General features: G+C 29.3%; 1 protein-coding gene across 3 annotated transcripts in view; it reads left to right on the forward strand.

Annotated features, from left to right (window-relative positions):
* LOC149063084 (uncharacterized) overlaps positions 1 to 15284 on the forward strand; it is a 39636-nt gene extending 24352 nt beyond the window's left edge. The window contains exons 3-9 of one of the 3 annotated variants that reach the window (XR_016189526.1): positions 7054 to 7314; positions 7396 to 7710; positions 7920 to 8216; positions 8301 to 8635; positions 9897 to 10080; positions 13666 to 13884; positions 15009 to 15236. Coding sequence is in view for 2 of the 3 variants with exons in the window: in XM_089216437.1 (XP_089072563.1) it covers positions 7054 to 7314; positions 7396 to 7710; positions 7920 to 8216; positions 8301 to 8635; positions 9897 to 10080; positions 15009 to 15187 (1571 nt within the window). In the remaining variant the exon portion in view is untranslated. Of the gene's footprint in view, positions 1 to 3235; positions 5860 to 7053; positions 7315 to 7395; positions 7711 to 7919; positions 8217 to 8300; positions 8636 to 9896; positions 10081 to 13665; positions 13885 to 15008 lie in introns of those variants that run through there. The other 2 variants (XM_089216438.1, XM_089216437.1) reach the window with 2 other exon arrangements.
* The last annotated feature ends 760 nt before the right edge of the window (positions 15285 to 16044 follow it).

Genomic DNA, 16044 nt, shown 5'->3' on the forward strand with positions numbered 1-16044 from the left:
AGAAAAAACCAGATTTAGTTATAAAAAGACCAACTTGGCAACACTGAATTGCCAACAGGGCAATGTTTACATAAAAACTCAATAGATAAGATACCTATATTGATCAGTGATAATAAATAATAATTCAAATAATGAAAAATCGAATTTCTTTTCATATTCTATAGTCAAAATGTCAACTACAAATTAAATTACAAAAAGTAGTAATAAGTACATAATATACTAGATACAGTATAAATATTTATATTAATTTTGTTATCATTAATAAATATTCTTATCAACCATGCGATTTTGTAAACATTGCCCTGTTGGCATATGGCGGCTGACTTCAATATTATCCCGTAGTCGCCAGTCGGCTATCTAGTTGTTTTATATGTCTATGTATAATATACATATGCCTGTATTACTGTCGTGGTAGTGTAACTGTGTGAGTGACCCATAGACATATAAAACAACTAGATAGCCGACTACGGGTATATATCATAGGATTTACACGATTCAAACGATAAACCCCTATGCTGTTCATTGTTCAGCGAATTAACTTTAGATCTACCTCGGGTATTTTTGTAAAAAAAAAAATGGTATTTTAATAATATATTAATTCGTTAAATTTAAACTGTTCGATAAGATGTAGCAAATACATTTGTACAATTTGGATGTAGGTACATAATATTTAATTAAAACACTTAACAGTCTATAAATCAACACAAGTAATTTTGTAATATAGATACCTAATAATAAATTATTATAATAATAGCTACGGTATAATGCTACATATTATATATATATATATATATATTGTATAGAGTATAGAGTTTATATATAGTTTGGTAATTAATTAAATAATTATAATTAAACACTGGCATTGACAAATAATATAATAATATTCTTGTATTATGTTACGTACCCTATCAATATTCAAAACATAGTGTACATTTCTACTATGAGTGGTGAAATAACTAAGTAGGCAATTAATATAAAATAACATACTGAGGTCATCGTAAAAAACGTAAATAATTAAACTATAAAAGCATTGTCGCACGTATCTTCTCGGAAAAAGTCTCTGTTACTAAGAAAGGATGTGAATCGACTAGAATAATTACACCAGGAGACTCAAATTCTGCCTTGTGCCAGATTTCACCACCACGTACGACCACCTACTGCTACGGACACGAGCATATATAAGGAAGACCACGACAAAAGCTCATCAGACGGTTAGGGACATTTAAGACACTTAGAGGCAGGTCATAAAACCACTCATTGTCATTTAAAACAATATTTCAGAGTAAGGTCGTAACACCGCTCACTAACACCTTTATAGCATATAAACTGTATTTTTGTATAAATTATTAATAACTTGTGAAAATAAAGACATTATTACATTGTAAACATCAGTATTTCATCTCTACGTTGATGTATGAATCGACGTTCAGTCGGGACGTAACAATTATCTATGAACGGTAATATATTGGATAATCTAAAAAAAATAAAATCATATTATTCATTGATTATCCGTAAAAGATTATAAAAAAAAAAAATACGAATGTATTACCTACGATAAAATGAATACTCCTTTATCGTCTGTATCATAATATCCAGAGAGTGTTCTCAATTAGATATTCGTTATAGAATATGACTTTATTATGAAAAGGATAGCCTTAATTGAAATCACCTAATAAAATTAACTAAAGAATATGTTTAGAATATTGATCAGTATTATTAATAGAATAACTAAATTGAAGATTGAAGGACTGTACTCAGAGCCTGATTTATCAAATATATGACCCAGGACAAAATAAAAAATTGGGCCTATAATGTAAATAAAGAATAAATATATAAAAATACAATATGAATATCAAAATAATACTTTATTCTTTAAAGCAAGCACTTGTCCATAAATAAAATTAAAAATTATAAAATAAAATAATTTGTAATAAATGATTAAAAACTTTTTTTTCTGGCTTTTTGTTTGGAAAATACATCTATAATTTCATCAAAATCAATAATTGCCGTGACATCGCTTTCTATTGAAAGTATTCCTAAGGCATCCAAATTTTCTTGACCCATTTATGACCTTAATCTGCTTTTTATTCTTTTCAGAAATGAAAACTGTTGGATGCAGCTAACCGTTAAATGCTTCTTCACCTAAACATATCTTCAATAATAAGAATGCATTTAGATAGTCATCTTTTGTTTGATGTTGATGAATAACTACTCCAAGGGGAACTCCACCTACTTTAGAAATACCAAAGAAAAATGTGATAGTAGAATTACCTTGGTCGCATGAGCCACTCGAGTCTACAAAAACAATATCATTTGAGAAAGAGAAACTGTGAGCTCTTTTCATAATTGGTGTAACAATTGCTAAGGCAAATGGATTTTCAGATATTTCTAATAAACCTCCATTTTGTTGAATTACGTTTTGTTTTTCTTTCAAAATATTTATAATTCCACTATTTGTGTGGTCATCAAAATGTGTACACAAAAAACAAAAATCACTTGCTTATTAACTATAAAATATTGGTGATTTCAAATAAAAATAAATTAAAACCACTATTTTTGTCATGTTAAAACTAAAATATTTTAATAAATATAAATAATTAGACATATAAATATTCAATTTTGATATTTTTACACTACTTTTGTGTTACGTGGAAATAAATTCCTTTATACTTTGTTTTTTATCTACCTAATCTATTTTGAATTAAAAAAAATATATGTATGAAAAATTAAATTTTGGTGCAAAAACTAAATAGGCCCACTTTTTCAAACTATAATAGAGAAATGAAAATATTTTAGTACAAGAAATATAATATCATTATTAAAGGCTCTTAATATTCAATGCATTAAATTTCATTATTAAAATCATAAACTTAATTTGGTATGGAATAACTCATCCGTTTTTTCTCACAATTAGTTATTTTTTTAAGTTTACCGCAAACAATGCTTTAAATATATTTTATAAAAAAATAAGAATATTTAATATTTTTACTTTGGGATTATCTGATTTTCTACTTTCATAAAGCATAACAGTAATATATTATATGTATATCCCTTCATATAAGGATCTACATTACATAAACTCCTATAAGTTAATTCATTAATTCATTATAGATAAGAACCTAAATATTAGGTAGGTATTTTTGAACTAGGTATTCATAATTGTAAATTAAAGAATGTTTAAGATACCTATATTAATAATTATTAATATTGGTATATCATAAAATGTAATAAATATAAATTATAATACATATATGTACGTAATATTTTTTTTAACATAGAATTAAGTTACTAAAACACCATATGGAATATGATTGTTATAATTTAGAATACCTAAATTAATACAAGTCTCCATTTATCAAACATTTGATAAACCTGTCTTTCAGTTGGATTTAATTGTGCATTGGCCAAAACTTTTATATATTCCATTTCATCATCCAAGTCATTGAGCGTGGTTAATTTTATTTCATGATAGGATTTTGCTGCTGCTGGAGTCATACCAGTATTAAAATAGTTAGTAAAATAGTTTTGTACTTCATTGCTAACTCTTAAAAAGCTATATGCTTCTGCATTGTGGACTTTGTGGGAGTGCATAAAATCAATCTTTTAAAAACACAATTAATAATACAATTATTTAGTGAAATATTTTTTTTTTTCAATAGAAAATAAAATGATTGGGCAGTTTTGTACGATGCCTACTATGATGTGTGTCCATTAAATTAGGTAAAAAATAAACACCTAACTAAATAATTTAAAATTAACAAATACAAGAATTGAGAACATACTTGTACTTCGAAAATTAATCCTCTTTGTAGGTATTGATCTCTCCTTCTGGTATCTATTGTATCTTTTTTTATAACTATTTTTATAAAAGCTTTGCAGTTTTTGTCCCTAGTCCTATTTTTTTCTTCAAGATGATTCTTACTTTTATTTTTTGAAGAATGCTGACACACATAGTCTTTTCTATAAGCATAGTTAATTTTATTTGAAAATGTGGTTTTTACAATCCAATTAGTTTTTGCGGAGGTCGAAAACATATGAACCCATTCATCACATGCATTACTGTAAGAATTTGATTCGATTTCAATTTTAGTTCGAATAGTAACACTGAATTCATCAGTACTTATTACATTTTTTTTTTTTTTATAACAGTACAGTTAGAATCAAAATTTAAACAGTTCAATGTTGATATTTTAATTATTTTTTAACACTTATTAAAAAAAAAAATAAATAATTTATAGTCATGTTCATCAAATAAATTGTTATCTTCATGATAATATAACCTATTTGTGTTTATAACAACTTGATAATTTTTTAACTAACTTGTAAAAATAAATTATTTATACCTATATTTTTTATAAATAAACTGCAGGGCTCAGATATTTAAGACATTCCATGTACTTTTCTATCAATCCAATTTATATATTCTATCGAATCAAGTAAACTATTTTTTACTTGGCATAATAATGCATAATACTGCAAATTGTATGGTTTTTAATTCTTTTACAAATATAAATGCATATTTCTGTATATATTTTATATATTATTATTATATATATAATATAATATATATTATTTCTAATGATAACAACTGATAGTAAATTAATTTCGCGCCCAATTCAAATAGGCCAATCAGAAGTATGAATTTAATATCGTGGCTAGTTTCCATAGATAATATATAGAGGATAGGCTATTCCAATACCTACAACCCATGGGTTTGCGTGCCAGAAGAGCCCCAGACTAACATTGTTTATGGTAACCTGGTTATCAATGGTTACGTTATTCTGTTATCTTGTCAATGTACGAAATGATGAAATTTGAATTATTAAACATTTTACTGAGTAGTGAGTACACAGTACACTATTCAATTTTATTAACTTTTGTGGTAGGTACAGTACAATTAATAATACATGGTATGATCGCAAAAGTCCATATATGGTTCAAATCTGCGCACACGTAATTTGCTTACCCTTACTATCATAGGAATTGTCATTAAATTATTACTGCTATGTATAAGACAGCATGTTATGACACGTACCGACCGTCAAAAAATTATGAACATATATTTTTGTTTAAATCGTGGTAAAATTTAAGTATAAAATTCGTATAATTATGCTTAAAAAGTTTCAAAACACATGAATTATCTATATAAATTTCTTGATTTATGTTTATTTAATATTTTATAATTACTAATTAGATATAGTTATAATCAGGGTTCCTATTATATTATCTGAGTTAAATCCTTATATAGGTTAAATTCAAATTAAATAAAAATTTTATATTTATTAAATCCTTAATATAATAATATTATTCTAAATTATAATTTAAATACATCAAAGAAAAACATAATCGTGACCCGATAATCACTAATCAGCTATGAAATCAGTGTGACCATCTAGTGATGATTTTGTAAAATATACCAAAAACAAAAAATTAAAATATTCAATATTCCACTGTCGGGTGCATTTGTGCGGAAGAAAGCAAGGAAGATTTGCATTTCAAATGGAATTGAGCAAATGGCGAATTCAGATGGTTGGTTATGGAGATTTTAAAAATGATATAATAATTCTTGTCAGGTTTTGAGCGGCGAGGCCAATTAAGTTGCAGATAGAGACATAAACGAATGACTTAAAAAGTCCGTTCAGTTGAAGAAATCATAAAGTAAAAATATTGATGAGAAGATATTAAATTTAAAAACACTGGTTTTTATAATTTATTGCTCGACCGTTCAACGGATTTTAAAGGAGTGAAGTAACATAGGGGAATAAAGAAATAAAAGAGATTGACCGTTTTGTTGTGCTGCAGTGTTATTGGAGTGCTGTAATGCTACTGGATCAGAAAAACTCAAGATTTGGGTGATAGGTAAATATCAAAACTTCTGATGCTTTAAAAACGTAAATAGGCTTATCTTCCATTCGAAAAAACTACCTAATCAAAAAAGCGCAACGTGTAAGAAATGACTACCTATAACATAATTTTAACACATTTTTCAGTACCACTGGCTAATTTATTCTCGTTCTATTGTAAAATCATGAATCAATTATTTTTATCATGTATGTATTATTTTCCAGAGTATGGATACTGTTGTCATTCATAATAAAAATAATTAAATAAAATAGTACAAACTAATATACTTATTTATAATCATTTATTTCAAAAATGTGTTTAAATTGTCAAGGCATTATAATGAATAATTCATTATCCTAACAGTTCCTAATCTTGTATTCTTAATCATTCTTGTGTGTATACATACTACAAAAATTAATATATTTCATGACTAACTATACTATACCGGGTGATTCTTTTATCATTGAAACTCATTATTTCAAAAATTATTAATGTTTTTGAAAATATTATTTACATAGTTTCTAGTTGTTAAAAACCCAACGTTTTTATTAAAAAATTATATTTTTAAATATTTTTTATCTTTATAATTTTTTAAAATTTTTACTTTTTTGAATGACAAAATAGAGTTTTAATTTCATATACCAAAGCAGAATATTTTTCTAAGTATTTTGATTCATAAAAATCGAATTTAGGACGAGTAATATATGAGTTATAAGTATTTAAAGTTTGGACAAGCGGCAGAATAGTGGACAAACATTTTGCAGGGTAACCCCGTACCACTCCACACTGCCAATCTAAACTTTAAATACTTATAACTCATAAACTACTCGTCCTAAATTTGATTTTTATGAATCAAAATACTTAGAAAAATATTCTGCTTTGGGATATGAAATTAAAACTTTATGTTGTCATTCAAAAAAGTAAAAACTTAAAAAATGATAAGGATAAAAAATATTTTAAAATAAATTTTTTTAATAAAAACGTTGGTTTTTGAGCAACTTGAAATCATGTAAAAAAATATTTTCAAAAACATTAGTAATCTTTGAAATAATCAGTATTCAATTATAAAAGAATCACCCGGTATATGTATCATATTATATTGTCCAAAAAATATTTAAATTGTATTTATATAACATATTACTTAAATTATGACTGGTCACAAAATTTATGTATTATTTGTTATGATAATATAAACCTACTTTATTTTAGTTTTTACAGAGCCAATTAATTTGGTAGCAACTTCAATAAATCGTACTAAACCAATAAACAGTAAGAATACTATACTAGAAGAATTCATAATGAATATTCACAATATGTCACCATTCAGATTAATTTTATTTATATCCTCAATTTTCTTTGGTTTTGCTGTCATTTTTGGTGTTTTATTTATAGAACCATGTGAATGGTCGAATTGTATTTCTTCAAAAAATATGAAGTTAATTTGGTCTGATTCTATTTTCTTTGATATAGGTATTTTTGTATATCATATATATCTCTTGTTTAATTATATTTCATGTAGCTAATTCATTATTATTATTTGAATATCAACAGAGTTAAAAGGCAAGCCGAGTATGATTGAGTTAAACCAGAAACTTAAAAAATTGTTGTTTATAGTTAGAGGATCAATTCTTAACAGTCCAAATGTACCACCTCGAACAGAACGTTTACCATCTATTGGTGGTGGTCTTTTGCAAATTGATACAATTACTGGTAAAGAAATGTGGCGTAAACGATTAGATTCACTACCTGATACTATTGATTGTACATTACTAAATAATCAGTCCAAAGAAAATGAAGATGTATATTGTATAGTAGGAGCTTCAAATAAAAATATATTAGCTGTTATATCCAGCAATAAACATAAAGGTACTTCTTAATTTGGAATATTAATATTCAAATGTTTTATGAATTTTACAACATACACATTTCTTGTTATTTTATTGTAAATGTAGGAATTGAAACCTATGTGATTTCTGTTTGTGTATATGTTATTTTTTAATTATTGTTATTTGTAAAGTAATTTTGTTAATTTAAATGATGTTTAAAAAATATATTTATATTACTTTGTTCTATAGGTGAACTTGTATGGAAGAAAATTCGATCAGAGTTAAACACTACTAAATTAAATAACAAAAACGATTTAGTGTACATGGAGTTTCCTATCATTATACCCGATTGCAATTCTGATGGTGTTAATGAAATGGCCTTTGTGCACCATGAAAATAATATACCTACATTAGATATATTATCTGGCAAAAGTGGAAACAAATTAATGAGGAGTATTAGTAATGATAATTGTACTAAGATGACTGATCTAATTTTAAAATATGATATGTCTTTAGTTTATTTTTGTCGTAAAAATAATGTTGTAGGTATGTAGATTTAAACACTAAAGTATATCTTCAAAACATATTATTTTTATTAAAATTGATTTATTATAATTTATACATATTTAGACACTCTAGAAACAATTCCTATTAAAACTATGTTAAATTGTTCTGGTGATTGGATACCAGATTCTGTTCACCAAACCAAACAAGAACACGATCAAATTGAAGAAAATCAATATTTTTTAATGCTTGGGCCTTATTATCTTAAAATCAATAATAGCCATTACAATTGTTCTACTGATTGTATGACAGTTTTGTATGTGATTAATAGGACTAAAAAAATTATTTGGTCTAAACAATTTGATCGATCTTATGTAATGAAGCCAGTAACTTTTGAATTCCGCGACAATATATCTGGATTTGTTATCAAAATTTGGTCTTGGGATACTCAAACAATTGAGGTAAGTTTTTACTTCTATTTATAATATTAATTATAACAAATTATCATTTTTAATTGCTATACTCCAGCCACCGAGACCGTGCTACTCCTTGGCGCATCCAAATGAACGACCTCCGCGTTATCGTACACATTTTTCTCCCACTCTAATACCTATTCGACGCTCAAAATATCCCCACTTGCAACGCGGTGGTGGCCAGAAAAATGTAAGGTTTGGTAGTGGAAATGTGTGAGAACGGACGAGATTTGGGTGACGCCCAATAGTGATTTCTCAGTGGCCGGAATTTTTTACAGAATCTCAGAAAACAAGCTAAAACAAAAAAATAATGTAGTTAATATTGTGAGATGTTTTTAGTGAATAGAATATCAAATATTAAATGTTTTAGAATATTGAAAACAGCACATATTAATTTCATAATTTAGATCTAATAATCTTAGATTTTACTTTGTGTGGGATTTGTTTTATGAAATTGTAATTAAATTTAAGAAGTCCAATTTCGATTGACAATATTGGGTAATCATTTCAACATTTCTTTTTTTAATAAAAATTTATAAGATATGACTACTTAATACTTTCCAAACCTTCAAAATAAGCAGAGCGAAATACTTTTATAAAATTTAATTCAGATTATTCTAAGAAGTCGATGTAATGTTAGGTTTTTAATCGGTTCAAAATAGTTTTTTTTGTTTGTCGATTTCTTCAACAATGGGTCCTTTGTTTTGGCTTATTTTAAGTTTGGTGTTCAAACTCTTAATGAGTAAGATTGAGGCATTTTTTAATGTTAATTAAGATTCAGATTAAGTGATAGTTAAAACAAAGTAATCGTTTATATAAGCTATATTTCTATTTTAAAATAAAACTATACATTCTTATTAATTTTGCAGAAATATATATTATATATAATATGATAGAAACGTCTTTGTCGGATTGTTGAATTTTTACATTGGCTCTTAGTATTTTGAAATAACGAAACTATTACAGTTCACAAACAACACGAAAATGTATCACCACATAATATATATGATGATTGCTTAATCAAAACATACTATTTACAAACTAAATACTTTTGCATTTATTTCAATTGTAGAATATGCGTGTTTTGCGAGTTATATTGCTAGTATGTAACTCAATATTCAAGTTAGGTACAATTTAAACATTTCTGTAACTAGTTTCAAATTAAAATCTACAAAAAGGGCTACGACCTGAATTTATAATTAAAGAATAGAATTAATGAAACAAAATTTTTTTTTATCATGTTTTTTAGAATAAAATTAAGCTCACTAACATCGAAAAAGTTGAGTACATTCTAGAACAAGTTATAGTAATTACATATAATTCATCCAGACCTGAAGATTTCCACATTAAGAACATAAGTTCAAACAAAATTTTACAAGTTTGTGAAAATGTATCAAACTGTCAGCCTAGACTAGAATATCAAAAATATTCATGTAAGTATTGTTCTTGGTTAGCTATTTCGTCTTCACATAAATGTAAAACCCAAGTTTTTAATGTGACAATAACAACCATACATTTTTTAGTACACTCAAAATTATAGTCAAAATACTCATTGAATTTTAGAAAATAAATAAAGATTCTTTAACGAAGGCTACTTGAAATTGTTTATAAGACCCATTATCACAAATCTAATGCAATTAATTTTTGTGTATTAACATATTTTGCTTAGAATTATAAACATCTGTTTGGCTTTGTATTGTTATAAAATTGGCTCACATTTTAAAAACCGTCTGACGAGCTCTTGTCCCCGTCTCTCTTATATATGATTTGGTCCTTAGGAGTGGTGGTGACTTTCCTATTACATGTTAACATTCGGTCTTGTGATTCAACTTAATATGCTGAACGTTTCGTATCCTTTCACACGGGTCTACAGTCATTTCTGAGAAGAGACGTGTGAAAACAGTTTTATAATTTAATCAATTTTATATCACCACGTTCCTATTGTAGAATAGGATGCTTTCTTTTGATATTAATGGCTTATTAGTTTTAGTCATAGTTAATACTTATATCACAATCTCGTACATATTTTATTGGTACGTAACACTAGGCAATTCAGAACAAAATGTTTGGGTTGTAACAAATTCTTTTGTATGCCATGTTTCTTTAATACACATTGTGTTATTAAGAAAAAGTAAGTTATTATTTTTACAAAGTTGTTATATACTTTTTTATACAAAATATAACACATGATTTTCCAAATAACATTTTGCTATTCTTACTGTTCTTATCGTGGCGCCCAGCGCTTCTAGCCTAGAGAGCACCGGAAACCAACCAATGTTATCAAATGCTCGGGTGATATCCAGGAACACCCCCAAAAACGTGCCGGCTGTTGCTACCATTGGTCCAGTCATACAGCGCTCTCATGGCTGTGGTTGTTGACCTCCCGGGCACGAAACTATGTTGTTGCCTGAAGCCATTTAGGTTCGTCTCGGTTTCTAAGTCCTGTATGATTATTGTCGCAAGCGCTTTTGCCAAGGTGGGCAGAAGACTAACCGGCCTGTATGCCTTTGGACTTGTTTCGTCCTTCTTTCCTTGCTTGGGTATGATCACTAGGTTAGCACTTTTCCATGTCAACGGGAATTTGGCGTTTTCAATGCACATTCTAAAGAGGTATATAATATCCTCATATAATACTGACCATGCTTTCCGCAGCATCCCTGCAGTAATACCATCTACTCCTAGAGCTTTCCCTGGGCGTATTCTCCATATCGCCGCCTTTACTCTTTCAAAATCGATTTCACCTTGATACTCGTTTACGGTCTTTGTATAATGTACTCATTTCTAGTCGCATCCCTTGGGAAAAAAGACTCTAGAAATAATTCAGCTGTTTCATCAATCGTTTGTGTATTCGTAACATGTGCACGGACAATGGTGACGGGTATTCTTTTTGTCCGTGTGCCATTTTTCGCACATTTGAAGGCTTTATTCCATGTATTCACATTGATGTCGCCTGTAAAAGACCGCCATGCAGTCATTTTTGCGGATCTGATTTTGCTTAGGTAATTATTACGCGCCTGATTTTATAACGGTCGATTTATTATATGTAAACCTAGTCTTCTTTTCTTATCGAATTCTCTTTTTAGCGTAGGAAGTTCAGCTGTCCACCAAGGTTGCTTTCCTACTCTACGCCTCTCATTGTTTATTTGTGGTATGGACTCCAACGCCGTTTTTTGGATAATCGTGCTACCATAACGATCCACTGTGGACCTGTCTATTTCAATTCTGAGACTGCTTAAACTATGGGTGAACTTTACCCAGTTAGCCTTCTTTACATTGAACCTGTGTTCCATTGACCTTGGTGGTCTTGCAGAACTTATTCTGACATTATAAGTTATAGCACGTTGTGATCGCTGTCGGTGCAGTTTGTCAGACACCAATCATGGACTTTGTTCCCTATCTGAGGCGTTGCCAGAGTAATATCCATCCAAGGTGACCAATGACCGTCTTAGCAATATTACTCGCCTCTAAGGCCTTTTTCTTTGGTTCCGCTGCGTTACCCGGACTTGAGGGTCCACACTTGTTTCTTGACTCTTGGTCAATGTCCATTCCACCACTTTTACTTGCACCTGTGTTTGCTCCGAGTTCAGTGTCTCCACCTCCCCGTGTAAAGGCGATATCAACTTAAACGAAAACAAGTTCAAGTGTTCTGGATGCGTTGGTCAGTGGAATATTTGCCGTAATTGCAGAGAAAAGTTAGGACAAATGTGAATCGCAAATTCTCAGTCGGTGATTTAGAAGTTTTGCGCGATGATGGTATTCCTCCACTAAAATGGATCGTGTAACAGCTATTTAACCTGGAGCTGATGGTTATGTGAGGGCAGTAACCGTGCGAAATGCTGCGAGTTCCGAATTCAGACGTCCAGTAATACAATTGTCTTTGCTGCCGTCCACGAAAGATGAAGATTAGGGACATTTTTCTGCTTGTTTTTGTTGTAAAAATGATAAAGCTATTATTTATTTTTTTTGTGTGTATTACTTTTATTATTGTATAATTCTTATTAGTACTATAATGAGGGCCGAGTTATAAGGTATTTTAATTGTATCATTGTTTGGAAGTTAGTTGATTACAAAGCGGTTCTTATGGTTTTAGATATGTGTTTGGAGTGCTTATTCCGTTGTTAGGTCAATATCCATGTGTATAAAGGTACTAAAGTTACTACGGTAACTCCTTCAAAAGGAAGGAATATGTTGCGTTAGTGAATTTAATTTGAATTCTAGACTTTTTGCTCCAGTGTAGTTCATTTTGATTATGATGTGTTGATGTGATAGTGGATTTGGTTATACGTTATCCCCGTGTCTGACACAGTTATCACTGCAGCGTGATAGCTGCCCGGTAAGTGTATCCAGCCCATATACCTTATACTATGTAATAAACGGAGTAAGGGTGTAGCTCTTGAAGTCTTGCAAGGCTGTGCTGCTCAACAGGACTCGGTGACCTACGCACACGTGCAGCAGAATTCCAAGTTGTGTATGTTTTAAAAATGTATTGTATGATAATAATATATATACTGAGTATAAGGTCTATGATAGTTCCTAGCCCTAATAAATATGTTATAACATTATTATAAAAAAAAAATAAATAATCATATTTTATGTCGTCAGAAATGACAACACTACTAAAAGGATAGCTGTGATCGCACCACCCAACCCCGCCAACATGTGATGCTCCGTCTATGAGTATAAGGTCTATGATCCAGCCGTTATGTTTTGTGATAAAAAGGGCTGTGAATATTTGTTGATAAACAGTATCTTATTTTTAGTGAGTGTGTGGATCTTAACCACAAAAAACTTCGGTACTTTTCTTCTGGCTGTCGGTCGAGCAATAGATTTTGACAGTTCCCGAAAAAATCATGTTTTTATGTAGTTCTTTTTCATTGTGTGTAGTTATTAATTTCGATTTTTAGCCACACGCTGCATATTTGTCACTGTATTATAGTGTGTCTCTTTTAAAACTTCTGTAAGTATCGTTCAGTCATAAAATCATTAATTCATGTCATTAATATTTTTCCCCACTTCAGGGCGTACAACATACTTGCAGAAATATGCAAGTTTCGTCTGGTGATTTGCGTGTTGTGCCCATTGAATTATTAGTTTTGAGCTGGTGACTTGTTAGTCATACGTTCTTGGGATTGTCACATATTTTAGTTTTACAATATGGTAGTTTTTATTGTGCAAATATGTGAATTCCAAGGCGGTAGCATTCGGTTTGAAGCCGTTAACAGACATCAGCTCTCCAGGTAATCGGCTGATGAGCTGTTTGTTGTTATTATTCATTACTATGTATATGTTCAATTAAATAACACATTGTTATTAATATTAATTGATACATGCTAAACGAGCTTGTTTATTATTATTATTATTCATTGATAGGTAGGTATATGCTCAACTAGAATCGCACATTGTTAATGTTTAAATTTTGGAACGGGAAATGAGGTATATGTTTTCGTTTAATTTCGTACGTTCACTTTTTAAATTTATTATTAATTTTTTTTTACTATTTATTTATTAGCTTATAACATTACAACAAAATTTATAATAAATACTACACTTAACTGTTACTTATAGTTATTATTATAATACTGTTTTATTTAAGAGTATAAATTAAAACATTATTGATTTTGTCGACCGTTGATTGTCGCGGACTTTTGTATACTATCACTCAAATCGTTTGTATCGAAGGACGATGGCCGTATCATATCATATTATCTTATCGGTGTTCCGAACAGTTAATATTATTAATTGATAGATGCTAAACAAGCATTACACATTTATTATCATTATTTTATAATATTTGGTAGGTTTTGTATATTTATGTTCAAAAAATCTGTCAAACATATAATCAACAATAGAGGAATTAATTAAAAACACATTTTCTAAGAATTTTTTTTTTTTAATCAACTTTACAGCGTAAGAACATGCTGGCTCCAAGTTTGAGTCATCGTTAAATGCACTACAATGTGGATAGCTTTATTTTAAAATCTAGAAGTTTTTGTCTAAAATATATAAATTTGGAGGATTGAAGTTGCCAAAGTAAATTTTTAACATGTATATCGGTTAAATTACAAAATAAATCTTGGTTATTTCATTTTATCTCTTAAACATTATGTAACTCGAATGATAATTTATAATACACTATGTTTAACCTATAGAGTAATACAAATGTAACACTCATTTTGTATTGTTAAATTTTTGTTCTAAGTTCTATAAATTTATAAACATATCTAATTTTTTTTACTAATAATAGATAACATTTTTTCTTATCATTTGTATGGATTAATATCAATTATTTAGCAAATTGTTTTTTTAAATCATACATAATATAAATTATATTAATAGTCTAATCTATTTTTATTGTTTCCAGTGAATGTGATGGATGTAGACGAAGATGGTTACAGAGAATTAGTTTCTGTATCAGTAACATATGAATTTATCAATACACTTGGCCAGTTCTACATGAACGATAAACACTCACTGCAGCTCTTATCAAAAGTTAATGTTTACCAATTAGAAAGTCAACTTATTAGATATTTTGAAAATTAAATGTTTGTTTGTTTTGATTTATTGTAAGAATATAATTTGTCCACTAAAATATATGTTCCTTAGTTTTCATAACATAAATAAATGAGTTTGAGGTGTAGACGAACATTTTATTTACTGTTTCATCTGGTATGTACTGACGTCCCGCTAAAACACATAAAACCGAATATACACGTAAGTGTACGTAAGTGTCCTCGGGGCATACGATTTCGCCAACCAGCTATGTTAGTGTAGGACCTCAATATCTGTGTCGAATGCCGAACTCCTAGACTTCTCGGAAATTCGGTATCGTAAAATTATACGAAATATTAAATATGAAACCCGAGATGAAATCGTAGTATCGGATTCGTTAACTTTAATTCTCCGAAATGCTAAATATGAAATCGTAGTATAGACGGGCACATCTAAAGAGAGGAGTTATGTCATCTGGTTATTGAGATTACGTGTCGCGAATAACCAGGATGTGGACCGACCGGTCGCACGAGCGTGGGAAGCTGCGATATCATAAAATTACACGCGTACGCTTTTGCGCGACTCGGCCATGGACACATACCTACTTATCTTATCGATAGAAGAGGAAACACAGGGAGTAGGACTATCTGGACTATATAGGAGAGCCCCGATTAGACCCAATTCAGACGTGAGTCACCAGAGTCAGAACAAGCACCTTCACGCCAGACACCAGTCCAATTTAATTATTCGGACTTAGAATATTATGCAACTAAATCATTTGTGCAGTAAAAAGTGTTTTATTTACATAGTAATCAAATAGATATCTAATAATTAATCACAAATTAAGTTGTTATACTTATTACACTCAATACATCTACCTCAACACCAGTCGTTTGTCCTCCTGTATG

The sequence above is a fragment of the Diuraphis noxia genome, unplaced genomic scaffold (assembly GCF_037042655.1).
Source record: "Diuraphis noxia isolate RWA-SAM2 unplaced genomic scaffold, SU_Dnox_SAM2 contig0001, whole genome shotgun sequence".
NCBI lineage: Eukaryota > Metazoa > Arthropoda > Insecta > Hemiptera > Aphididae > Diuraphis > Diuraphis noxia.